The following is a 27,111-nucleotide window of genomic DNA, read 5'->3' on the forward strand; positions in this document are numbered from 1 at the left end:
CACGCTGGGCGAGGTCCCTGCCACAGATGGGCACTGGGCGGTGACAGCACGGCAATATGGTGGCAGGCCTCGCTGCGGCCTGCCTCCCCCCCACCTCCCTGCCCTCTCCCCAGGCTGTCTGTGGCATTTCTGTGTCCTGAAACACAAAACATGAGGTGAAGCAGGACAGTAGCATGCCCAGGGCACATTTGGGATGCTTGGGATAGACAAGGAAAGGAAGAGTGGCTGCACCAAGCTGGTGCTTGCAGAGCTTTCGTTGTACTGGGATTCGTGGAATAATGTCTTGCAAACTTTCAAATTCATTTAGGTTTTGAAAAGGTGGTTCACTTAACCATGTTCAGCCCTGTGTTACTTTGCAAACAGTGCAAAAAGGAAATAAACCATACATTGCACACACTAAAATACATTTTGAAAAATATTAGCAATTGAAATAACTTAGTCTATAAAGTGCTCCTTTTGGTTTTGCTGCCCTCTGACACTGTAGCACTGAGTTACATTTGTGTGTGCTCCTGACTGCCGGGCTTTCTCCTGCAAAGTAAATTTGAACTGAGCATGTTGGGTTTAAAAAAAATATGTTTCTAAGTCCACTCTCTCAAACAAATTACTCCATGTCTTAAATACCCATGGTACAGGGAGAAGAGCAAGCTGTGATGGATCTATAGGAGGAAAAAAGAAATAAATGTGGAAAAAAAATAGCTTTTGAGTGCGTGGAATTTTCTGATTTTGTTGTGACTTTTTGTTGTGGCTTTTTTCCTTCTCTCTATTATTTTAGGAATATTTCTCAGCTAATAGCTCAGAGATCCTGTTTGAGATATAAATCTCCAGAAGGAAAACTCAGAATAGGAGAACTGGAAAAAAAAAATTAGAAAATGCCAGTTTATTAGGCGGCTCCCCCAACAGTTTGACAGCACTGTTACTAACACGTTTTTTTTAAACTGGCAGCTACTAGGCTTCTTATCAGAGTGACCTGTAACAGATGACTTCATACTTTGTAATAAGGAAATAGTAAGACAGTCTAGGAAAGGTGGTCAAAATGCTGTTTTGTTCAAAGATTTTTTGAATGAAAGGGCCTTCCCAAAACAGCCTGTACAGAAAGCTTTCTCTCTTTCTTTGAAACTTTAGATTTTTCCTTTTTAAATTTTTTTCAGGGGTTTATATAAATGACAATACTACGCACTAATGGGGCGGAATCAGAAATATCATTGCATCAGCAAATCTGGCTTAGTCAAAGCTGGTTTGATGACTCTTGTGTTTGGGAAACAGGCAGACTTTTTAAGGGAGAGAGATTTCAGAGGGGTTTTGTGGAACTTGTCCTCCAGCTCCAGCTGCGCCGCTGCAGGTAAATATGTCCTGTTTGTTAAAGAGCTTTTTGGTCGCTGTCCAAAAAAATGCCCTGCTCTGCTAAATGAACGTTTCTGGCTGATACCTTCCGGACAAAGCATTTTTCCAGGTTCAGTCCTGCTCTGGAGGCAGCACTTCCCAGCCACAAAGCCCTTAACGCATACGCTTGCTGTGGGCTGACTTTGATCTGTCCTGTGTCACCTGCACTGGGTCTCAATTTCAGTGCCGGCTGACTTCTCACCATAGGGCTCGGCTGGCTGAGGTGCTGGCTGGGATTTGAGCCTAGGGGGCAAAGCCAGGGCTGCAGCAGCTGCCTGTAGCAATGCAAGTTGTTAGGCTATGGCTGTTCTGGGGGTGGAGCAGAAGTTTTTGCCTGTGCAATTAAGCATGAAATAGGTAAATCCTGTGTATAATTACTGAGCACCGAGTTGAGCGCGAAGACGTGACCCATGGAAATGGCTGCGGGGCAGTGGCTGTGGGCAGATAGCGGGAAGGTGTCTGGCACCCTGCCCGGGGGGCACTGTCTCGCCTCCCCCCACCCAAAAGCAGGGCTATGAGCCAAGAGGATGGGTCTGCAAACAGGGAGCCCGACAAGCAACGTTTGTTTGGAAGGTGATGGCAGAGGTGGGAACAAAATCCATGTTTCCTGAGCATCCTTCAGGAACCCACCTGGAAGACAACTCCTTTACAAAGATATGGTTTTGTGGTTTTGTGATTATTTTTTTTTTTTGCTTTTTTTTTCCCTATGAAAACAAAACAGAATTGTGAGAATGTAAAAACTGGCATGTGTGTGGAGGGGGTGCTAAGAGGATTTCCCAACATCTCCATCTGATTACAAGCAATACAGATAAGAAAGTTCCTGGCAGCACTGGCGTGGCCGTTTCATACCCAGCCTTTCCGCTAAGGACCAGAGAATCCTGATAAAGTTTTTCAGAAAAAAAAGAAAGGAGGGACTTAAAAAATTACCTTAGAAACTTTTTGGCAAAAAGCACACTTTGCTTTTTTCCCATTCTCCCTGCCCACCACCTCAGCAGCACCAGCGTCTTCCCCCTCTTTTATCTGTTTGCCGTCACTACTCCAATGGCAGGGGGGCAGACTGCTTGCCCCCAGCATGGTTACATGCACCTCTGTCTCAGTCCCTCTCTCCAAAATCCTGCATAAATGGGGCCAGGGAATGAGCACAGCATGCTTGCTCCCCCAAAAAACTGCCATCCATCCTGGGCTGCTTCAGCTCCTGGGGTCAGGAGGGCCGTGCCGTACAGAAGGCTGGCTGGAAGCCTCTCCTGGGCTGGGGAGGGTCTCTTCAGTTTCAGCTGCAAGAAAGGAGCAAGCTTTCAAGCACAAGGATCAAGTGGATCCTCTGTAAATGAAGAAAAAATGTCCCTGGAAGGGAAAATAAGCAGTAATTACAGAGAAAAATAATTTCTCATCACAATAATGGCTTGATGCTGAAAGGTAGGGTTGCGGCATCATATAGACGTGACTCCCTGACGCTGTTTCGGAGACCTTTGCGAAGCTGTGCGTATTGCCCGCTGGGTTGCTGGAGGCTGGCGTTCACTTGCCGAGACCTGGGGCTCCCCATGGGACGTGGAGATGACTGTCCCACCAGCCCAGCAGCTGGCTGCTCCGGCACCCGGTGCTTCCCACTCCTTCCTCAGCACCGCTTGATGAGGATCCCTCCAGGCCTCGGAGCTGATGCTGGAGCCGCAAAGAACGAATCCCGATTTAAGAAAACAGGAGTGCAGAGGAAGCAGTAAATTTTCAGGGGAGAGCTGGGGACAAAAGAAAAAAAAAATTGACACCTTGGCTTAATGTTGGAAAGACTTAATGCTGTTAAAAAATTAGCTTTTGCACCTTGGTAGGGAAATTGCTTGCTACATTTGGCACCAGTTTGAGCCTCAGCACGGCTGTGTGCACGTTAAGGAATAGCCAAAGTAAAACTGAGACAGTTTCCCAGCCTTGAAATGACAAGGACATTGGCGCTGTGTCCGCAGGGAGGGAGGGCAGATCCTGTGCAGTTGTCTCTGAGTGGGGTTTTAATGACTACAGGGAGAGAAGAAGCACTAGAACGGCAGAAGGAAAATGCCACAGCTAGGAGGAAATTATTTTTATTGCTAATACATGGGTGCTCATAATGTCTAATTCTTTACAGCTTATAATGTTTAATTCTTTACAGCTTTTGCTTTATTTGCACATTCTTCGCTCCTCGCCGCTCTGCACGCTGTAGTGGCAGCGAGCATATTTCAGAATTACTGTTCTCAAAAGCCTCTATTCAGTGGTTTTGAATGAATAAAAATGTTTGTTGAAGCAGCAGCGGTGCTCAGGGCGGTCAGCGCCCGGACAAGAGCTGTGGCATGTCCCTGGCTCTGCCCTCCCTGTGCTTTACATCCTCCTCCTGCCCTCTCCTTCCCACCGCTTACTTTTAAGACTTCCCTGGAAATATTTTCTTGGGACAGCGTAGGCGTGTGTTTAGTCAAAGCTCAGGGCCGCCTTTCTTGGTGGAGGTTTGCCTTTGTGTTCACTCGTGAAGCCAGAGGAGGAGAGGGGAGGAGGGTGGGAGCATCTGACACCCCCAGAAGTGGCATTGTGGCAAGGCCAGTTTCAGGGCAGCACTGCGGCTGTCCGTGTGGCTGGGGAAGAAGGAATCTCAGAGGAAGCTTTGCGGTGCTTTATACTTTTGGATCACTGGTTATCTTTCAGATAACTAATGGGGATTTAATGTTCCTTCACCACGTGTTGTGTCTGGTTTAGGATAAGCGAACCACTGTCAGTTTACTACAAGGAGCTGCAGAGGGGAGGCAACACCCAAGGCATCTGTATTATTTTGCCTTGCATCAGGTGCTAAAAGTCACTAAACGCACCGTGAGTCACAATATTTTTTCCCAATTTGACTCGCTTACCCAATCATATTTTTACTCCAGCCTTCAGGCTTGAAAAAGCATGTGCATAATCAGTTCATTTTGTGTGGTCTAGGCTATAAAAATGCCCCCTCTGTTCTTTCCATATGAAAAACGTGTTTTTAATTTTGGGAAACTTATATAATTTTCTGTGCTTTCTTTTGTATTTCAGATTGAAAACAAATGCTGCCTTCCCCTAACTTTGCATGTTCCAATTACGGAGTTGTGAAAATAAGTCATCCCTCAGCTTTTGTTACTTTAAAACAGCTATCGGTGATGTCAGAGTCAATACTAAAAGCATTAAGAATGCTGGCAGAATGTAATGCAGCTGCAATCCAACATGATGTTGGAAATGGGGTTGAGAGCATAAAGGCTTTCCATATTCCCAGGGCGCACAACTGCTCGCGGCCTTGGCTTTGATCTCTTCAAAGGCTGCTGCCTCCTCCTCGATGGAGAGACTTGGCTGCCACTCGCTCGCATTGAAAAAAGGCAGAGGTCTCTATTCAGGCAGAAATCAATCAGTGTGCAGGAACAATTATGTGTAATTCAACCATCATGAAAACAGGACGAGATTATGGGTTTGTTACCTGAGTGACTGCGTGGAGATGGGGAGCAGCGGACGCCGGCGTCCCGCTGACACACCGCATCTCGGTGACAATTAGGGACGTGTGAGCAGGGCGGCGGGCGGGGGCGGCGGGATGACAAATGCTGGTCACGCTGTCCAGCAGAGCAGAAAATGAGGTTACAATTGGGAGATAATGTTTGCATATGTAACCATATTTCAGCAAGCTGGGCAACTTCAGGGGACAGAGGAGACGGGCTATCGTAAACAACGCCGCTGCGCGCCGCGGCCAGGAGCTCTCAGCGAGACGGCCGCGCGACCTCGGCGTGAGAAATCCGGGCGCCGCGTCCTAATGAGCTGCTCGTGGGATGCAGCCTGCCAGCGCTCGGGGGTGAGAATTTCCCAGGAGTAGGAGAAAACCCCTGGCTTCGTCCCGGGGGGGGGGGCAGGGGGAGCAAACAGGAATGTGGGCAGCGACGGCGGCTCGCTGCGGATGCGTCCGTCCCCTCTCGGTGGGGATCTGCTTCGCCCCGCGGAAGCGTGTCCCTGAGCGAGAGCGCTTTTCGATTTGCATGGTAACGTTTTGGCTGTAGTAGGCTGCCGGGGGTGTGACGTGATGCTCAAAACATCTTCTGATGTATAATGGCCTCCTTTAATTAGGAACTTGCTTCCCCCCCCCCCGCCTCCCCGCCCCGAGCGGTGAGCAATAACGCGCTGTCTTGAAAAAGAGGAGAACCTGCGTGCGTAGTGTCAGCCACGAGAATATTTATTTAAAGTGTTATTGCCTATAAAGTCTTAAAATAGTTTTCCTCCCAAAAAGGCAAAATAAAACACAGATGACTGATTATAAAATGGTATCCCTGCTCGGTTTGGTACACAGGACGAGCTTCACCTTTTATACAGCTCAGGCTTAGACATCAGAGGCGCAAGAAGCTGCTTTGAGTTACAGATCTTCAAACAATAAGTCAAAACAAAAAATCAATCCCTCCAGTCCCTGGGTGCAGTTAGCTAAAGATAAAAGAGAAAAATAAAGTTATGCTAAAGCAGGTAGAGGAAAGGAACAGATATGCCAAGGAAACACAGAGGACAAGTGCAGAGCTGAAGCGGGCCCGGTGCGAGCCAACATCAATGAATTTTTGTCTTATCAAAAACTTTTCGGGTTGCCAATTCTTTTCAGGCTGGATCCACTCTGCTCCACGGCTGCCTGGAGCCTTGTCTGCTGTAAGGGCTGCTCTCCCCACCCTCCGCATGCCTCCTTGGTACCCTTCAGTTCGATCACACCAGGGCTAGGCAGCATCTCACACGTGTGAAACTGCGCTGGGAACGGCAGCTGGGAATTAAGGGCTCGGGTAATCCCTTGTCGTTACAAATGCAAACTGAGATTTCTGTTCAAATGTTTGGTGGAAGATGCACAATCTCAAAAAAAAAAAAACAAAAAAAACCCAGCAAAGTCATTTCCCTCTGGTGATGTGTCCCCCCCTTCCTCTGCCTCCCTATAAATTTAGATGGCAAAGGAATGTTTTTAATGTAGGAAAAAAAAAGGAAAAAAAAAAAAAACAACAGGAACAATGTGATTTATGCTTTTTGGCAGCCGATTCGTGACATTTTTGATGCCGGTTAGCTGTCTTGACTCAATCAAGCACTTCGCTTAAGCCATAGCCTGCAAGAAGGAGAGCATTGCGCCCCGCAGTCACGATATGCCTGCTGAACTCCTCCGTGCGTGCAAAGCCACCTGGTTCGTAGAGGAGGTGGAGAAGTTTCGCTGGTGCCCACCACGTCCACGGCTGGGACAACAGAGCAGAAAGGGAAGTGTCGTGGCCCTAAGCAAAAAGTTGGGGGATCTGCAGATGAACATAAACCAGGGCGAGGGTACCGACGCTGGGTGTTGCTCGTAGCTGAGGTTTGAGGAGGGGATTTCAGGCAGCTGCCTGCTAACCTGGTGCTGATTCTTCTCACTTCGGGCTGCTTAACCGCTGCCTTCCCTGCTCTGAGAAAAACATAAATCACACTTGTCTCTGTCAACAAAGACATCAGCCGCTACAAAGATGTTTATGGGATTGCAAGCTGAACAGGAAAAGGGTTAATGAGCAGAGATGTTACTATGAGATACGGTGTGGGAGACGTGCCCCACGGTGCGAACAAACGGTACCTTCGGTCTCGTGTTTCGGTGAGCTGGAAGTCACCGTAGGTAACCCTACTCAGGAGAAATGTTCAGCCTTCAAAGAAAAAAGAAAAACCGCCACCACAAGAAAACTGCAGCGCGATAACTATTCCCATTCATCCCTGGGTGGGCAGCACCTTAAGGATGCGTTTTTTTGATTGCTTTGACAGCTCTCCCTAGGGTTGCCGGCCGTGGGGTCGAGCTGGGGCCGGAGCTGCCCTGCTGCAGCAAGGCGGTGGGTTCCTCCAGTCCCACCTGGAGGTGACATCTCCTCAGCAGCAGCCCTCGGCCTCTCTGAAGAAATACTTTGTGTTCTGCAGAGGCGCAGACAGGTCTGGGGCTAGGTGATGGAGATCTGGGTCGTGAGATGTGCTTCTTTCTCATTAAGGGGAGGAGGACGGGTCCTGCTTGGGGCTGCCAAGGCAGCGAGCAGGAGGTCACTGTAAGATAACTTCTGGACAGAGGGCACATGGTGCCTTCTGGTCTCTTCTGTTTCCTTCCTGAAGGGTGCCAAGCGCAAGCTCCAAAATACTTCGGTTTGAAGCAGGGTGAGCTGGGAGGCTTTCTGCCAAGCACGGGGCTTAAACAACCGAATCTGAAGCAGAAAGTGCCTCAGCTGAACTTGCAGAGCGTTTTGGTTGCTTTCGTTCGAAGCGTGTGTTGAACGGACACAGAGGCCTGAGTGGAGGTGGGTGGGGGCTGTAGGGTTGTGCCTCTCCTTCCTGCTCCTCCTGCCCCTACCTAGCCACTGTGGGGAGCACCAGCCAGCTGCCCGTCCCGCTTCAAACCTGCAGAGAAACGCGCTGGCCAGGCCTCGTTCCTCCTGGTGTGGGGCTCTTCTCCCTTTGTCTTTCCCGATCCGTCCGAGCCGAGCATCCCAGCAGCAGCGGCAGCAGCAGCAGCTAATTGCTTTCGCCTGTGTCAGCTCGTCCGGCGCAGCGAGCGGGGTGTACCGGCGGCAGGGAGGAGCCGCTCTCCTGGCAGGGAGCGAGCGGCGCGATGGATGCTCCTCGTTCAGGGCAGTGCCTAATTGGGGCACGCCGCTTTCGGCAGGCGCCTTGCACAGAGACAACCCCAGCATGCCAGATGGCAATTCGGACACCCCGTGGTACGTGTCCCTCTCTGGAGAAGGCATCCCGGGATGGGTCCTCCTGGGAGCAGCACACACGGCCCAGGCGACGCAGGAGCAAAAGGCAGCCCTCTGTAGACGTGCCACCCCAAAGGCCCCGGTGTCCCCGGCCCCAGGGGACGTAGCAGCAATTATGGGGTTGTGCAGCTGCTGATTTGCATGTCTGCCTGCCCGGAGCAGCTCTCGTGTCACCCCGCCGTCCCCCCCGGCGCGGCGTTGCTTTGCGGGCGTCTTCTGCTCTCCCCCGGCAGCCCGAGCAGCTGGACCTGGAGAAGTATCGAATTAGCTTTATTATGCCGCTGATCTGAAGTCATTACTGGTGTAAGCCGATGCAGTCCCATTATTGTTGATGGGATTGTGGCTCTTCATGTCACAGGTGAATTGGGCTCAATTAACCGGAGCCGGTTGGTCTTAATTAGAAGCTCGGCTCCTCCCGGAGGTGGGACGCCCCGGCCCTGCCTGGCCACCCTGGGGGGCTCTTGCCTTCACTCCTGCTGGATGCCACCCCCTGCAGCCTGCCCTCCCCTTCTCCCGACAAAACCATCTTCCCCCCGGCACCAGCCTCCGGTCAGGCGGGACCGTCCCGAGGCCGTGCCCATCTGCTGGCCCTTCCTGCAACGCGCTGCCTCCCGCTAAATATAGCGCCCGCCTGGGCCCTATTTTGGGCGCCCGATTTAAGCACGCTCTTCGCTGGGAGCCCTGCAGGACTCCGGGGCCAAAGCCCCGCAGGAGGAGCCAGGAGGAAAGGAGCCGCCGCGGCTCGGCTTCCTGAGGGCTCGCGTCCTTCCCTGGCCAGGAAGGATGTGCTGGGGACAGAAAGCTCGCGTGGGGCTGCCCGGCCGGCCGGCTGCTGCGAAACAGGCGGTGCGACAGCTGATCGCTGCCTCCTCCCTGGCTAATTAAGAGCTCCTTCCTCTGCCTGGTCGTAGCTTTTTTAATTTTTTTTTTTCCATTTTCCCCCCTCCGGAAGCTCGTGGGAACGCGGCCGTCGGAGACCTCTGCCCCTGGCGAGATGGGGCTGAGGGTGGCCAGGGGGACGAGGTCGTCCGTGTGGGCGAAGGCTGGTTTGGTGCTCGGCCTCAGGCTGATCCCTTTCAGACCACTTCCCCCCGGTGCCTTAGGGTTTGGTAGGGCTGTTCTCGCGACCCGGCGCGCATCATCCCGCGGGCCGGAAAGCAGCTGCAGAGAGCCAGGAAGGGGCGAGCAGCTGGAGGCGCTGGCGGCATTTGGAGGCGGTGGAAGTCGCGTTTTCTCACGACCTTGCTGGGGTCTTGCCCTTCCCTGTCCACGTATCACCCTCAGCAGGGATTCACCGTCAGGGCAGGGGACGGGGCATGAGGAGAGCGATTTGGGTGGAAAGCAGTGGGTCGATGGGGAGCTGGATGGGCCGGGGGCTGCTTGTCCGTGTCTGGTCTCTCCAGGAGGGCATCCCGTGGTCTGTGCCGTGCCCCTTATTTCAGTCCCTTTTCATGGGACTAGGCAGCGTTTTGAGCTCTTGCTGTGGATACTCAACCTGGTTGTACCAGGGGTGGCTTCCTGAGCCATCCTGCCTGTTATCTCCACGGCCTTAATGAAGGACCCCTCGTTTCCCAGCGGGTGTCCGGGTGCGAGACCAGCGCTCAGCGCCTCGGGGGCTGCGATACCCGAACACCCCCGTAGCTGCTCGAAGCGGGGAGCGCGGGAGAGGAAGGTGCTGCTATTTCGGTTCCCGCGGTGGTTCGTAATGGGTGCCTCGGTGCCGAGATAAGATGTGGTGGGTGGCATTCACATCAGACGCTGCCCCACTCGCGAGAAACAGAAAACAAACAAAAACTGAGATAAGCAGTACTTTTAAGGAGGATCAAAAACTCGTCTGCGTGTTTCTTCTCCCTGGGAGAACCTGTGGTCCTACCGCCAGATCAAATGCAGGGTTAGGTAGGTATGTACAGGGCTCTGGTGAAAAAAAGCAGCAGCTGAACACTGCTGCCAGGAGGATATGACAGCTTTGGCGTGAATCATCACATCGGCGCACCGAAAAAGTATTCTCTGAAAAAGTTATTTTTGTTCCAGTGGAGGTGCTCAGCCATTCCTGCACCGCGTGGGGTGGGAGGCAGTGAGGTGGCTGCGTTTTGGGTGGAAAAGGCACAAAACAGCCTCTCGTTGCCTTGTCTCCTTAACTAGCTTGCAAAAGTGCATCCTTACTTTCTAAGCCTGCTTTGTTTTCATTTCAGTGGAGCTTTACCAGAGCAGCTCATTTGCACTTGATTTATCACATACCTCCCTGCTTTTTCAGCCCTGTCACCTCCGATGGGTTGAAACCCAAAGGCGGGATAAAAGCACGGCACCTCTGAGCCGTATTTTCTTGCGGAAGCTTTACGTGCATCTTCCCGTGGCTTGCATAGCTCGCATACAGCGGGGCTGCTCCCTGCTGCTATTGCTGTGCAGCAAGTCACTCTCTAAACTTAGCTCTGATCCCAGCCGTCCTCCCCTGAAGATGCACGCCGCCTCAGCCCGCACCTCGGAGGTGTCCTTACGGCGCTTGGTGGCACCCACCCGTGCCCCCCTGGCTGTCACCCCGACGGTGGCCACGTGGGAGGCTGCAGGAGCTGCCGGTGGGGAGGGCACGGAGCCGGCTCTCCCGTCTCAGAGAGATCCCATGCCAGCTGGGTAATGGGGAGAGATTAATGACTGCCTTGGAAGCCAGTTTTCCAGCACGCCGGCCGGAGGGCAAGCATCATGATAGTTGCAGCAGCTGGTTTGGAGAGGAGGGAAATGAGGGGAAGATAAAATTGCACGCCCAGAATGCCAGGGTAGCCTGTGTCCGTGCTTTGATGTCTTCTCCCTCCACACCCTCCTGTGGGTTAAAAATGAAACTAGACTGCATTTATCATGGGTGTGTGAATATCTGTATTTAGCTCCGGCAAGCAAGCTCCTGGGCTGGATCCTCGCGTGTGCAGCGCCGGGGAGATGCAGCTGGGCCAAACGCAGGGAGGGAGGGGAGCTCTCTGTGCCCTGCTTTCTGGGGACATGCGGGCACACACACGTCGTCTCCCCTGCCCCTCGTTGGGGGGTGCCAGGGCAGAAGAAGGGGCTCCTCCAAATTGCCGGGTGCCTGCGAGGAGGCAGCTCGGGGGAACGGAGCCTGGCTCCTGCTATCGTGCCACGCCGCTGCATCCACTTCTGCACGGCGCGCTTTAATCAGCAGCCCTCCCCCCGGCCCCCGGGCCTCGAAATTCCACAAAACCCAATTAACAGAGATGAGAGAGCTCTAGCATGTATACATATGAAATTTCAGAAGGCTAAAAAAGAGACTCCTAATACCATAAAGCCTGCCCTAAAGTAAAATTTGCATCTGAAATCTACATAGCCAACCCCCGCGAGGAAGGCGGCATCGCCGAGCACGCCGCCTCTTCCCCCCACGGGGGGAACTTATCCAGGTTGGGCTGGATTTGGCTGCAGCCGGCTTGCGGATGGGGAAACCTGCGCGAGGCGGCTTCAGGGACCGTGCCACGGCCACCCCCGGGGATGAGCAGCGGCCCCGAGGGTCAGGAGAACCTCCCCGGGTCGGCTGCCCAAAGCAGCCAGGTGGATGCAGTGCTTGCGCAGGCTCATTAGGGGAAGTGCTCAAGACTGATCTAATTAGCACCCGCAGACTCGGCCCAGGTGTTTCATGCTTTACTGACCCAGCACCTCGCTGGCTCGTTCCAATCGCCCGTCCTGGGCTGCTTGGAGAAAGACACTCCCCCCTCCTTCCAAATAATTAAAACCAAAAAAACTCAGCAAAGCCAGTCCTTTAGGTACAGGTTGGGGGGAACTGGGGGGGGAGAAAAAGCTTCATCCCCTTCTGCTCTTTGTTTTACTGTTTGGTTTGTGTCAGATACACACTTTCTCCTCCTATTATCCTGCCTGCAGCTTGATTTCGTGCTAATTGGAGACCGTGCTTCTGTGGCTCCGCTTGTTTCTGAAGCTCTCCGTGCATGCCTTCCCCACGAGCGATGCACAAGGAGCCCTCTTCAGTTAGGGGAAATGGAGCGGGAGCCGAAGCCTCGCGCCCAAATTCCTCCAGCGGTTCCTCGGCAGGGCAGGGGGGGACCGGGCTGCGTGCTGGCAGCACAGGTAAGCGTTTCGCTGCCAAAACACGAGGCCTCAAAGCTGCTTTTTTTATTACCTCCGGATTCTGCAGAGGGCTCGTTATCTCACGCCGCGAGCCAGCATGATCAAAGCCCCGGGAAAGGTCAGGCATTCCTGCAGGAGCCGCGCTCAGCCAGCGCTCCCCCAGCCCACGGCACCTCCCGAAATCCTTTATCTCGCTGAACGAGCCAGCCTACAGATTAGCCAGCCCTGCCTCAGCTTGATGTCGAGAGCACCTAACACCTGGCCTTGGTTTGCTGAAGAGGAGAGGGTTCTTTTGTTTTTTTTTCTCTTTACATTTTGTTTTGTTTTTATCTCGTGGGGGAGGCGGCGTTTCCTTCCTCTAACCGAATGCAAGGGAGCTCGATGCTGAGAACAGGGTGCATCTCTGCGCTGCGCCGAAGGAGCTGCCTTTCTCGTAGCGTCAGCTCCCAGCTTGACGCAAAGTGATGCAAATGGTGAGTTGCCAAATTTCCCGCACCTGAAAAACCGTCCACGGCATCTTCCAGCGTCGCCGTCTCGTTGCTTTGCTAGACTGGCGATTAATTGCTCTTCTGGGGCCTGTTACCTTGCAGGAGCACTTTTTGCTTGTCCTAACGGGTGTTTGTACACCTGTGGTGCAGCACGAGCGGGCTGCCCCTGTGGGTCTGCGCTGCTGGCAGCCCTGGGGCGCCAGAAGTCCCTGGTGGGGTGGGAAGCCTGCTGCGGTGATGGGCACTTCGCCCTGGCAGCGGGTTGCGGCCTCTGGGAGCTTTATGGCACCGGTTGAGGTAAGGGGAAGGTATGGAGGAGGGTGTCTCTTGCTAAATCCTTCACCGAACTCTTGTGCCACCAGCTAAGTTTCTCTCCGGTGAGCCGCTGAGGAGCGTTTTGCAGAGCCCCCTGTGGCTGCGTTTCTCCCCAGGGGCAGGCATGGCCTTTACTGCGACGAGAATTGCCGAGGAGGAATGTGGCTGTGATCAGAAATTGTCCACCTCTGCCGTGCTGTGGGGAGGAGTTAATTGTGCGGGGGAGCGTTAATTGCCTGGAAAATCAAGCCATCCCTAATGACGGGGCACTGGAAAACTTCGGAAGTGCCTCTTTAACGAAGTAACGCGTAACTGGCTTCGGGCTCGGTCGGGTTGAGGTGTGATTGCAGGGCAACCCCTTGCCACGGGCAGGGCTCTACGTGCAGCCCTAGGACCATCTGGAGGGGTGATTTACCAGGGGCTCAGGCAATTCAGGCTCTCTTTTATGATGTTTAGACTTTTACCCATGTTATAAAGTGCAGTCCAGGCTTTTTATGAGGATGGAGGTGCCTGCTGCACAAAACTTAGGCTGTGGGCTGGGTGTTGTTTCTTCTTTTAAGAGTGATTTTAAATTTTAAAGGGCAGCTCTTGAATTAAAAAAAAAAAAAATCAAGTCTAGCAGCAGGCAGGAATATCCCACGCAGGATTTAAAGGGCATCACGTGCGTTGTGCATACCGACAGCGTTTTATTTAAGCCCTCTGGCACCTTCCTGGGGCGAGCGCGGAGGCTGGAACAAAGCCAGAGCAGATCTGGTGCCACCACTGGTGGGAAAGTCACATTTTGGGTCCCGAGGACCCGCTGCATGATGAGGCTGCATTTTGGCAGGCAGAGGGCAACTCTCAGAGACTGACCTAGCACCAAAGCCGATGCAGGAGCATCCCCCAAAGACTCCCTTGTTGGCTCCTCTTGATGCTCTGGGTCTGCTACCTGATGCTGAGCGTCCGTACCTGGTCCGTATGAGGTACACGAGTGTGAGGTTTTAATTTTGACAGCTCCCTGACCTGAGCCACCTCCCGCCAGCAGCCTGTGCTGGGAGACCCTGGCCCTTTTTTTACATCTTCTGAGACAGTGAGATTGGCCAACTGGGGATATTGGCATCCACGGTGTGGGCCAGAAAAAGTGTTTGAAGCCTGCTTCTTTGAGCCCGTGATTCACTCTCTGCTCCTGCTGAGCTGTGCACTGTGATAGTTGTACTTTTAGCTACATGTAAGTGTAATTTCGGGGCGTGATTTTGTGTCTCACGATCGTTACAAACCCTCGTGGGACTGATCCATAACATTAAGCTAGCAGCTCTTCATCACTTTTGTTTGTACTGAAGTCATCTTGCACAATGTGGCAGAGAAATAATTCCTGTTATGACCTTCTACTGATGGTTCAAATAACCTGTCTAAGAGACATCCTGTTTCTGGAGGGCCCTATTGCTTTAATTCCTATTAAAATTGGTTTTGCCTTCTGTGGAACAGTGCTGCAGAAATTAAGTACTTGCAAATGCGTTTTACCTCCAGATATATGTTGCAGCTTGCATTTTCAATCCTGGTGAAGCTTTAGCAGACTGCTACTTTTGGCCTAATCATTTGTACGTTTTTAGGGATTTTTTTTTTCTTAGTTTAAAAATGAATATTTTATTTTAAGCCTTTGGACCATCTTGCCCACATCCAGTGATGGATGTCTAATGAGATGACTTTTTACCTCCACTAAATGGTTATATTGTTTGCACTGATGTATGCTAAGACTTGGTGCATTAAATCTTTGGTCATTAGCAGATGCCATTAGCAGAAAAGTCCAAATCACTTAGAGCTGTGACTTAAGACTTTTCATTAAAACCTGAATTTGCATGTTATTGGATAAATCTGTTAATACGGTTTAGCTGGACTCAGAGAAGTTACTTGAAAACTTTTTCCAGTGGGTATGCAGGGTCAACAGAGCCTGGGAGCCTTGGATTTCGAGGAAGTGCCCCCTATGTGCTTGCTCTACGCCCTGCTGTATGCTGGGTGACCTCTATTTTAATCCCACCATGTTCTGCCAGCCCCCCAGGCTCTTAACTCCATGGCTCAAAACTCCTGGCTGCTGGACAGTGCATGGATGGCCCGTCCCATGACTTTGGTGCCAGGCAAAGGTTTCCCCATGGGAGCATTTTGGCCCGGAGTCCTTGTCCTTGCCTTCGTGCGACAGAGCTAAGATGTGCTCCCCGTGCATGTATGCTGAACTCGAACATCTGAACCAAAAGCGTGTACATTCCCTGAACCAAGAACATCTCCATTCAGTTCACCTCAAAAAATCCCTGCTCAAAGAGAAGCTGACAGTTTTCAGCCTTCTTGGTCTCAGTTGGCCTCTGTTATGGCACGTGACATTGAGTAGGCTGTGGTATGGACACCACGTAGATATATACTTGGGAGTGCTCCTATTTTAAGTGCTTTCGTCATACCGAAAGGCATCACTGCTGCACGGGATGGGACTTTCTGGGTTCGCCCCAGGATCCTCGGCCTGCATCCTGTGGGACATGAGGAGACCGACAAGGAAGAGTTGCCTCATCCTGTGACGCACGTCGTCGGCCCAAACAGGAACACGCAGGAGCACCAGGAACACGCAGGAGCACCGGCCTTCAGGGGGTGCCCTCAGGCCACTCACTCCTGTACCACATTTCTGTATTTATCCACCCGATGGCCTCTCGTTTGCCCGAACAGTTTCCAGGCTTGGTTTGGAAACTCCCCAGGTTGAGCGTTGGACCAAAGCGCATCCCCTTGCGCAGGAGCGTGGCATCAGCTTGAGCTTGTGAAAACCACGGTTCTTGTGTTCCCCTAGGCCAACAGAGAACAGAAAGGGCTGTAGGCAGGTGGGAAACAACGGGGGGGAAACACCTTTTTGGCTGGTGTATGGTAAGGGAATGGCAGGCTGCGTGGGCAAAAGAGCCTTTGCTTAACCCCACGGAGCTGCGTATTTCCAGTGTTGGATGAACCATTCAGGATGGACAAAGTTAAAGGACCATCACATGGGAACCGGAGCTTAAAATGAGCATCAGCTGTTGAAATGTGGAGCATTTACTAGGAACTGATGACCATCAGGAGGACCCGTTGCTGTGTTGGGAGAACAAAATAAAACATTGCAAAATATTTTAAGAGAAATAGCTTTCCGTGCCAGTGTGCTGCTTTGCTGGTGATTTCATGCACTATCAGTCGTTAGTGCGTATTTCTAAAACTAATGGGCTGTGCGACATTAAACGTAATCTGCACACATGTGCTCTGGCAGCACGTAAATAGCAGCGGGCTTGTCCTCTCTCTGATAGCAGCCTTGAAAGAGCTGCCCGGCTCCCCGCGCGGTGCCGCAGCATCTCGGGTCTCCCAACAGCCTTCCCGAGAAGGCGAGAACAAACAAATTAAGGAGTCACGAGAGAGTAGAAAACTCAGATAGCAGGGGATTTCTAATCAAGCTATTTTAATACTGGGTGTGCTTTAATCACTCACTTAATGGCGGTGCTTAATGAACACTTGAAATAAAGTGTGTTTCTGTCCGAGATTCAACAGCCATGCTTTTAAAGCTGTCTTGAGGGAACTCAAATGTTTATTACAACTTTTCAGCAAAAAAGCAGTCGCAGTTGTTCTATATTAATTTCCAAGATTGGAGGAAGGAAAGAAAAAAAAAAGTTGCAAAAAGAACAAGAAGGTAGACCTGCCATTACTATAGTGTTTTCTCACTAACATCACAATTAACCTGAATCCAGATGCTTATTGTAATCCGTCTAGATAGATGCTTATCCCGGGCTTTTATCAAATCCCATTCACTCTTTTCTTTGCAGTGCTCCCCTGGCTGCTGCACTCGGGTTTTTATTGTGCACTGACGCTTCAGGCTTCAAGCAGTTTGCCCTTCCTCTTCTGGCATCCCTGTACACGATCTGTGTTGCCAGGCTTGACACCCTGTGGAGTAAGTGGTGCAAGATCTGGTCCAAAAAAGAGCCCGGCATTGTTGCTGCATGGCTTGTGCTCTCAGAGAAGAGGCTGAGCACCTGAGAAACTGCCTCTCCCGTGCATTGCAGTGACGGCTGCTTGCTGCTAGGCTGTCTGAAAAGGAAGGAGGTCTTGGCAGCTCAAAAATGGGCACAAACTTCTCCTGCTCCCAAATAACCACATGAGGCTCTGGCAAGGATCTCAAGGGTGCATCCTTTGCACTCTGGTGGCTTCTCCGTAACTCCTGGGGGTCTCCTGGGCTGCATCTCCACATCCACTGGCACAAGGTGTCCCAGGGAAGGGGGAAGCGTGCAATGACTTACAGTAATTTTCTTGTTCTCCCCTTCCCTGGCTCCCAGCACTGAATCCAACTTAATTATCCGGCCATGCACTGAAACAAAGGACTTGAGGGAAAGGGGGACTGGGTGCAGTTTTCTTCTGACCTTTGCTAGCGACCAGTTTACTCCCTGAAGCATGCAGTTTTGAGGATAGTTTTGTTCTGAATAAGTGTTACCAGTTGCAAAGCTGCAAAATGTGATGTCAGAAGGGATGCAGGGCTTGACTTTGCCATCTTACTGTGGCAAGTCCCATGGGTGTCACCCCTGGTGTTTCCAAACAGGAAGAGTCACCAACATAAACGGCCCTGTGCTGCCATGCTGGGAAGCAGCGTATAAAGAATGTGACTCTTTTATTTGTCTTTTATAATTCGAAATATTGCTGCACCCCTGTTTCTGAGGGGGTGAGTGGGGTGGTGCCTGTGGGCGTGCTTTCAAGGTGAGGTCAAAAGTAAGGCTTCAAATCCACCGCCTCCATACCTGCTATGTCATTTTCTCAGCTGCGCTGTCTAGCAATTGGAGAAGATTTTGAAAGTTAAACATAAAGTGATCTCTGCTGTCAAGAGCTTGTAAGGAGGTTGGCTTTATACATAAAGCTATTTGCTGTAAATAAGGTTGCTGCACCTCTGCAGATCTGCCTGTGGAAAGGGATTGTATGACAGCTCCCAGGAAGATAGAAAATTGTAATTGCAATTATTGCTAGTGTTGATTACCTGTTTCATCTACTGGTAACTAGTTCTGGCCAAGACACCTTACTGTTACCTCCTCTCCTTCCACCTCCAGCCCCCTGTGCTAAAGCTTGCCCGAGACTGCGGGTCTTCATACATAGGCCTGGTTTTCGCATTGCTCCAAAACTATGCTCTTCTGGCTCTTGCATTTCTATTGCAACAGCTGGTCATCAAAGGCATAAATCCAGAGTTGGTTTAGCCATTAAAATGCCATCGCTATTTTGAGATGGCAACTGAAACTTCGGTCTCCTCAGTTTGCCGAGTCCTCCTGCCTAAGAATGATTTCAGGGCCCTAGAAACTAGACGTTAAACAGGCTAAAAAAGGGACAGATTTCCCTCGTCTTTGCAGGCCAAGGCATCCTGAAGTCCTTTGACAAGTCATTGGTCTTTGTCTTTTTTTAATTTTCTAAGGTAGACCCACAGCAATAGTGGATGGGGTTGGGTTTTTTTGATGGTGTGTGTTTGGAGGAGCTGTCTGCTGCTGTGTTTTCCCCTCTCAATTTAACATTTGCTGTCAAAAACTTGAAGCCATGCTTTTCCAAGTGACCCTTTCTCTCAGGAACAAAGGGAATGCTTGCATTTGGCCACACAGGTCTGTTTTTCTCTTTCCTTAAGGTGTGTGTTGGTTTCTTTTGTAAATTTGTTTATTTTCGTTTTAATTGAGAAGACTATCTGCTAGCGCTTGTACCCAAGGTACAACTTATTGACAGTAGAGAAGTTGACAGGAGACAAGTAAGGAGGCTGCAGCATTTCTTCTAGAAGCGGATAAATGTTTAAAGGAGGGGAAAAAAAAAATCAGAGCACTGTTTTGGGTGTCGCTTTTGACTTTTGGCTCCAGGATCTGGCTGGAGGACGAAGTACTTCTTCATCTGTGTGACCTGGCGGTGGGGAGCCATGGCAGGCCTCAGGCCAGGCCCCGCGGCCAGCCCGTGTTGCAGCCTGCTGCTCACAACGCCACCTCCCTGCTCGATGCCCCTTTAATGTCTTTCTCCGGAACAAATGCCCCCCCCCCGGCTCCGGCCTGCCTGCCGGGTGCTGAACCACAGGCATTTTTGCTGTGGCTGGCTTGGGATTTTTATTGTTTTTGCACACTTGTTGCATACAGGATACCTTACAGGTGCAGGCTGAAGCTTTTAGCTAGCTGTTTGGGGAGGTGTTTTTGTTTGTTGTTTGGTTGGTTGGTTGTTTTTTTTTTTTTTCTGGTAGTCTCGTGTTTCTTCCGAAGCACTTCATAAAATGAGATAAAACTGGCCTGGATTCAGACTGACTCCAAAATGCAGCATTTTACCATCAGCTCACCAGAGATTAATTTAAACTGTCTCAAAGTGTCCTCTGCAGATGAGAGAGAGGGCAGCGCTCATTTAAAGTGGAGAGGATCTGTGTGAGTCCAGCTGCTTGGGTACATGAGTTGGTAGCCAACTTGGAACCATAACTCATAGAACATCCCAAGTTGGAAGGGTCCCACTTGCACCAAAACACTACATTTTGGTGGGTGGATGCAGTGTAATTTCTGTAGTGCAATCGTTTAAGATCCTCACGTAGGACGATGAGTAATTGTGTAATACGCCTTTCTCATTGAAGGCGTAGGGTCTGATAGGGATTTGCAGGAGATTTTAACATTGTATTGAGGAAAAAAGGTGCTCAGTGCATCACGCCCATATAAAATGTATGTCTTGTCAATGTGACAAGGACTGAGGGACCAAGTTCCCCTTGTGTGGAGCTCAGTGTGGGCAAGGTCAGCAGCCCCTGCTTTGGGCCTGTGCAAACTGCTTGAGGTTTCCTGCAGCTAAAGCACCGTGTTCAGAGACAAATTTGGGGAGAATTTGGGGAGACAAATGCACACAGCCCATGTTGCATGGGCAGCATGCTTGTGGGAGGAGGAGGAAGCCCACTGATAAAGAAAATACAACTTAATGGACTGCAGTAAGAGAAATCTAATTAGCATCATCTCTTGCTTGAGCACAACATAGGATTTTGGCCATATAGCTCAGCCCTGGAAAGCCTCTGGTGTGGTAAAGCCCTGGGGAAAAAACAAGGAAACCAAGCGTGGACGTCAGCAAACAGATCACCCGCTTGGGCTGACTTACGGGGTAGGTGTGCTAGCAGAACCAATGGAGTCCTTGAGGCTTTTAAAAAATATGCCAGCAGGCCTTTCTCACGCAGGCCTTGTTCTGCACGTGTCACCCTGTGTTTTCTGCCCATCACACACGGTGATGGTCATGGTGGGACCACCAGGTAACATGGTGCTCAGCCAGACCACCAAGCCCCTGTCTGATGGTGGATATGGGTGCCCAAAGCACTGTGAGACAGGCCAGAGCACCTCTATTATTATCATCATCATCATCGTTATTTTCGTTATTATTTTCATTATTATTATTGTCATTATTAATTTATTTTGCCAGTTCTGGCTCTGCAGAAGACCTCCGAATGCTGTTAATGGAGATACACCCTGTTTATATGTTAATTTTAAGCCCACTGACAAGCGGTTTGCTTTTCTCCTCACTTCTCACAGTTCCTTCACCCGTTGAAAACCACTGCCATGGGCTTAGGGGATAAGGTGCTGAGAATTAGAAAATAAAATCGAATCTGCAGGATGCTGAGGAGCGAGGGGGTACATGGATTGGCTGACTGAAAGTACAAATGGATGATTTCTGAAAGCAAGCAGCCCTGATACCACGGGCGTGCATGACAATTACACCCAGTATAATACAAAATGTTAATTACTAAATTTTGAGAAATTAATGCTGATTAGCAGCTGCGTGTGTGACCTAAATACATCTATTCCTTGATCTTTATTCATAATGTACAGTTTATTGTTGATAAAGTAATTGCTGAATGGTGGGCTGGCCCACGCGTCTTGTAGCTAAAGACTGAGGCCTGATTTGTAAATCATCTGAAATTTGTTGGCATCTGCTTTTGTTGAATATATACAGATTGGGAAGATGAATAGCAGCCTGTGCTATCGCCTTTACAACTCAACTCATACATATTCTTGAGAATTCGTATTGCTTTTATTATTTGGTCACATAAATGGACCTAATGCTTGTTGGCTTTAAAACACCTACTAGTGCTGCTTTCTCTCTCCATCTTGCAAAATATAAGACAAGGCCAAAGCTTAAATTAAAATCCTCAGGTTCTTATCTCTTTCCCACAGGAAAGCAAATCTGTGTTGAAAACCGTAAAATTAAGAGGAGAGCAAGGATAGCATAATTTAGCAAAAATTCATGGCACCAGATTCTGAGCTATATGACTGGAGGGATAGGTCAGACATTAAGAAGATACTGCCTGCTAATGCAAGTTCCTTAAGGTGGTGCTCTGAAAACAAGGAAAGCAGAAAATACTGCACTGGTTCCCATTTGCTCCTTTTTCTTCTGCTCCCACCAGCCTTAACAGTAAATTGAGTTGTCCATTTAATAGCCCTCCTGGTTCTAGAAGTCCAGAGAAATCCTTGATTTGTACTTGGAGTATTGTCATAATGTCTATTTGTGCCAAGACTTGAATAGTGAGACTCAAAATTAATTTCATTGGGTTCCTAAATGATTTTTTCTTCTCTTAATTCCTGGCATTTGACAGGCTGTTCTTGCTGAGATTTATCAGTGTTTTTGTCTGAAGGCCTATTGCTTTTTTTTCTCCTTTTCTTTTTTATTTTATTAAAAATCTGCTAGTTGCATGATTGTTTTTGCCTCAGGGCAGGGTGCAGGGTGGTGGGGTAGAAACTCGGAGCGCCTCTTACATGCTGGGATGGTCGCTGCGGTTCTTCCCGCCATGGGAAAAGTGACATTTGTTTCAAGCAGCGTTAGCGTGGAAGTGTTGCATTGGCATGGATGAGTCCCATTGCCTTGCAGCCTTCATTCAAGAGCGTGGTTTGTGGGAACATCGCTTGACAGCACCCCTTTCGGGACCCTGTTGGGTGTTTTCAGCACTTTGATTCCTCCCTGGGGTGACATGGCAAAGCTCCCAGCCATCTCCGCATCTCCTTCCCAGCTGGCCCCTCCAAAAATGCCACTGCCAACATGTGAAATCAGGCTCTTAAGGGTGACTTTGTAGATAGCTGCTGCACAGACTGAGAGATTTCGACCTGAGTTTATAAAATTTCAAGGGGAAAAGCCTGATGCACCCTCCAGCTTTGTCGGGCAGTCGTCTTTGCTGCGCTGTGGTCCTGCAGAAAAGCAGGACCGTGATGGAGAAGAGGAGCAAAGCTGATAAAGCTGATGTTGCTGTGTGAGCCAGAGATGTGGCAAATCTTCGCTTTAAACCTTTTGCCTTCAGTAATATGAATATATAAAAACGATATTTTGTTACTGCACTTTTATTATTATTAGATTTTTAAACGCAGAAGCTACATTTCACTAACGCTATTTTTTTCCCTTCTCTTGCAGTCCAATAAGGTGCCAGTGGTACAGCCTTCTCATGCGGTTCACCCCCTCACCCCTCTTATCACCTACAGCGATGAGCACTTTTCCCCAGGGTCACACCCGTCTCACATCCCCTCCGACGTCAGCTCCAAGCAAGGTGAGCCCATCCCCGTGCCCCCCATGATGCTGATGGCTTTGCTTTTCATATTCTGGGGGGGAGAGTTCCGGCCGTGCATGCCCGCTTCCAAAGACAGCTGTTCTGCTGTGATGCTGGTATTTAACTTGGCTTTTTAAATCTTCGTGCTCTTCCTAATGTGATAATTCTGGCTTGTTTTACTCATCAGAGCCTTTTAAAATCTCAATAAGCAGCAGCCAGCCCTCACCGCCCCCTGTTGTGCCTGAGGCTTGCAACGCACAGACACAGAAACAGCAATCATCCCTCACTTTCCCAAAAACCAGGGAAGAGCACTTCAGTGCTGCGGTTATCAAAGTGCTGCTGTTTTTCCCTTTTAATCAAAACTGAATTCTCATATTCTGAATTCTGTCTGAATTCCTCCGTACAGTAGCTGGCATAACTGAAGTGTTGTCCCTAAAATACAGGAGGACAGTCTAGAGCCTGCACAAGTTAAGGCTTTGCAAACGTGACTTATTTTTTTTAACCTTCTTGCACCTGCTGCCTTCTGCAGAAAGCATCATTTTACATGTCCGAGTCACGGGTGTCCGTTTTCTGCACGCCCCTAGGACTTCTCAGAACCAACAACAAACAAACAAACAAGCCCAGATCCTCGTCTCGTGATGTTAAGGCTGCCCGGCTGCTGGGGGCAGGCTGGGCTCCCTGAGGAAGCACCAAGCCTGGGACTTGCACCCAGCACTCCCTCTGGACACGTGGGTGATCCCAGGGGTTTGGTGCGGCCTTTGTTTGCGCTGGGGTGAGATAAAGGAGCTGGAAAGGCTGGGGTGAGGGGAGATGTGGTGGTTTGGGGGCTGCAGGGGGAGGACCGACCCCATCCAACACGTGTTTGGGTGAGCAGCCCAAGGAGAAGCCTCCGTGGGAGAGCTGGTGGTGAGGAAGGAAGGAGGGGAACAGAGGGCAGATGAAGCTGTTTGCTGTAGTCGGGATGTAGCTGCTGGTATGAGGGTCTGGGGCTGGTCCTGAAGGGGTTTCTTCTGCATGCACGTGTCCCACAACAGCTGGCTGAAAAGTTGGTGAAGCTCTGCCTTACTTGGACACGTGTCCTCAGACAGAATTGTACTGTTTGTTTGGAGCAGTGTTTGGCCACCATCACCCAAGGAGAGAGACTTTTTTAGTTCTGACTTTGCCTGAATGCTTTATTTTTACGTTGGCCTTGCTATGCCGATAATAACATGGGCTACATCCAGATAATACCATGGCCTTGTGGCCATGTGGTGGTTGCTTGTTTTTTAATTTACTCTGGCCTGTAAGTGCACATAGAATATTTTTTTCAGAGCAGCGGAAGCAAACACAGCCCCCCTTCTCCTCATTTGTCTTCCTTCGTTGCACGAGTGCCCAGGAAGAGGATATTTGTGCTCGTGCCTTGAAGCCCCACGGGTGCTGTGCATGTTAGAGTGGGGGATTTGCACCCCTTGCCAAAGCCAGCTGCGGCTGGTGGGGCACATCCCGATGCCGCAGCCCTGAGCTCAGAAGGCTTTGGCTTACTCCGTGATGGCAAGTTATTTTTCTCCTCATCTCCTGCAGACCCATCCCGGAAACCTTGTTTGTGTTTGCTGCCCATCCTCCCTTCCCACCTCGTTTCTGTCTCTTCCCTGCGCAGCCTGTCCCTCACGCACAGCTCTGATATTTCTGAACGGGCTCCTGACTCCTGTGCTCGGCGTCTGGCGAAGATGCCGACGGACAATGTGGGCTGGAGGCTTCGTTTTTATTTTTTTTTTTTTTGCTGTGACGGTCTCCTTGATGTGTGTGGTCTTCCCATGCTCCCCATTCCAGCGCCGCGAGCATGTCAGAGCAGCCCCAGTGAAGTGGCCCGTGCAGTTGCTGCTAAGGGAAAATTTTCCCTCAGGTCCTTTGCCAAACGCCTCCGACCATTGTTTCTGTCCTCGCCTCCCAGCATGGGGCTGGAGCGCCGGGGTGCCCTCCTCCTCCGAAACCCCTCAGCAGGAAGGCGCCGGGGGGGCCCAGGGTGGCTTGCCCCCAGCGTCCCGTCCCGCGCCCCGGGCACCTCAGGATGGACACATGGCCAGCACCTTCCTCCAGGCGGTCAGCTCATCCTTCCCTTTAATTCGTGTTGTTTTTAACCCTCCTGTGAGCAAAAGCTGGCCTCTCCCAGGGTCAGAAGTGCGCATTGCTGGGGAAGGAACAGGCTGGCTCCTCACACGGAGCTTGGCCTGGCAGGAGTGAGGTGGAGTCATGGCTCCCCAGGAGGATCAGCTGTCACTGAAGATGAGAGGCCAGGCTTGGTTTTCACCCTTTTATAACCGCTCTGAAAGAGCGTTCCCTCACTGTTAAAAACCCTGGAATACACAAAATGTTCTCTCTCCTGTCAGCCACCATCTGTTTTTACGCCTCTGAAAAGACAACTGGCCAGAGATTCGATCCTCAGGCTGTGGTCCTAAGTCTGAGAACTGAGCTTTTCTGAGGCACCCAAAGAGACGGAGTCAGCATTACCGCCACCACGGTTGTTTTCCATCCTTTCCCCTGCACAATCCCAAAAGAAATTTCTCAAATCTTATAATTAAATTCAGAAGATTTAAATGCAAACTGTGGGGTGGGGTGGGGAGGAATCAGCAGCGTCAATCTATAAAACCAAGTCTCAAGGTAGCGCACTCAGTCTTGGACGTTTGGAGTGTCACTACATAAATATTTAATACGCTTTTAAAGCAGCTGATTTAACATGTGAAGTAGACTTAACAATTCCTTCTGCTTCAGCCTCCTCTTCCCCAAACACATTTAAATAAACCAATGTCTTTGTGGCCTCTGCAACTGTAATTCCACGTCCCTTGGGGGAGCGAGTTTGAGGTGAAGAATGGAGACCAGGAGCCCTTTGGGGGCTAGGATTAGCTTTAATCTTGAGGTGATTCTTACAATTGTAGGACTCTGTGTTCTGGGGAATGAGGGCTGATGGATCGTTTCTGATGGGACTCTTTATTTTTCCATGAAACACTACCAATGCAAAACAGATTGACCTTGGAGCCCACAGGAGTCAACTTGATGAAGAGCTTAGTTGGAGCTGGAGTGACAATTGGAAGCCAAATGAATCATATCAAGTGTGACCATTACAGGCCTGAAAATGATTCTTAATTAACCACTGATCCTCTGTGGTAGCAAGTTTCCAAAATCTGTGAATCCATAAGGGAACCAGTGGGAACGTACAAGTAGCAATTTACCTAATCTAATAGCTCGGCTGTGCTGCCTCTTTGACAATGCTTTATTTTCCTCTTGCTTCGTGCTGCGTGTTAGAGCAGTTCCTCAGGATTCGGTTGGGTTTGGTGACAACACTTAGAGGATGGTATTGCCTAAAGCACCTGACAGGAAATCTGAACTTGTGCAGGTCCTTAACTGAGACATTTATTGCGCCTTTTTCTCCCCTGTGTTTCCATTTGAATCACAACACCGTACGCAAGGTATTTATTATTTGGAAGGTGGCATGGGTGGCCTTTTGCTTCAATACTGGCCATAAAGGTGGTTGTTTCTCACCCAGGGCACTAATTCCATCATAGTGCTGGCTGCGTTAGCTGTGAACTGTAGCTCGCATTTGCAGTATTTTGAGGGGAAAGTCATTCATTCTTCTGTACTCTTTAACAGGCATGTCCAGACATCCTCCAGCTCCTGATATCCCTACCTTCTATCCCTTGTCTCCAGGGGGGGTTGGACAGATAACACCACCTCTTGGCTGGTAAGATCTTTTAGCTTCTTTTCAGACAAGGTGCATGTTTGTACCCTCCGCTGTTGTTGAATCAATCGCAGCATTTACAAAATAAGAATGTCGCTGCAGTAAGAAATGAGTATGTTATTTAAGTTTAAAAGATCAAAAAATGTTGATCTTTGAAATGAATTGAATCTGGTTTTTGAACATGTACAGAAATTGAAGTGTGTAGATTTCACTTTGAAGTCTATATATTTCTTATGGCTCAGATTTGTGGCTCTTGGCATTTGGAAAGATAGCAGAAAACAGTTCTCAATGAATTAAATGTAAATTTTTAATAAACAAAGTTGCAATTACTGAGGGGAGGGGAGGTAAGAAAGAACTTTGAAGTGTGTGGGGGGGAAGGCTTGAAACTGCACCAGAATGGAGAACAAACTTTTGCAGCTTTTTACAGTTTCTGTACAGAGAGATGCCTCAGTTATTGGGAGATTTTGCTTTTCTTGCTAATATTAGCACTTGAAGGATCTTTCTCTGCCGTTGAAGGTGTCATCTTCCTTTTGGAGGAAACGCATGGTACTTTCACAATGCAATCAGTTTGACAAGATGCCTCATGTCTGCTAGGGGTAGATAGGTACTAGCCCTCAGTTCTGTCAGAGCAGGGAGCAAGTAAATTCAGCAACGGTTTAAGTGCTTTAGAATCTGTGTCTTGACTAATGTGTGCCCACACAATGAGAGATGTAGATTTTTTTCATGTGTCTGTGTATGGGAGGAAAACATAATCCAGATGACAACAGGCAGAGAAAGTAGAGACCAGAAGATGGTGAAATGCTTCATTGCTGGCAAATCTTTCAGGAAGGGCCACATGCCTTTTTGTAGCAAATTATTATCAGATACAAAGCTAAAATATGGAAGCATCTGACT

The 27,111-nt window shown here is 49.9% G+C and overlaps 1 protein-coding gene and 1 long non-coding RNA gene across 8 annotated transcripts in view; both read left to right on the forward strand.

Annotated features, from left to right (window-relative positions):
• Nucleotides 1-27,111, forward strand: part of LEF1 (lymphoid enhancer binding factor 1) — a 63,144-nt gene that overhangs the window by 11,155 nt on the left and 24,878 nt on the right. For all 6 annotated transcript variants that reach the window (XR_013950846.1, XM_080591048.1, XM_080591047.1 and 3 more), the window contains exons 4-5: nucleotides 22,373-22,505; nucleotides 26,130-26,220. Coding sequence is in view for 5 of the 6 variants with exons in the window: in XM_080591048.1 (XP_080447174.1) it covers nucleotides 22,373-22,505; nucleotides 26,130-26,220 (224 nt within the window). In the remaining variant the exon portion in view is untranslated. The remainder of the gene's footprint in view (nucleotides 1-22,372; nucleotides 22,506-26,129; nucleotides 26,221-27,111) is intronic.
• On the forward strand, nucleotides 11,873-17,466 carry LOC308194766. 2 transcript variants are annotated; one of them, XR_013950847.1, is made up of 3 exons: nucleotides 11,873-12,185; nucleotides 12,528-12,658; nucleotides 14,893-17,466. It is a non-coding gene; the product is annotated as an uncharacterized lncRNA (long non-coding RNA). The 2 variants fall into 2 exon arrangements; XR_013950848.1 differs by lacking the exon at nucleotides 12,528-12,658.

The sequence above is a fragment of the Anser brachyrhynchus genome, assembly GCF_964034855.1.
Source record: "Anser brachyrhynchus genome assembly, chromosome: 4".
Lineage (NCBI taxonomy): Eukaryota > Metazoa > Chordata > Aves > Anseriformes > Anatidae > Anser > Anser brachyrhynchus.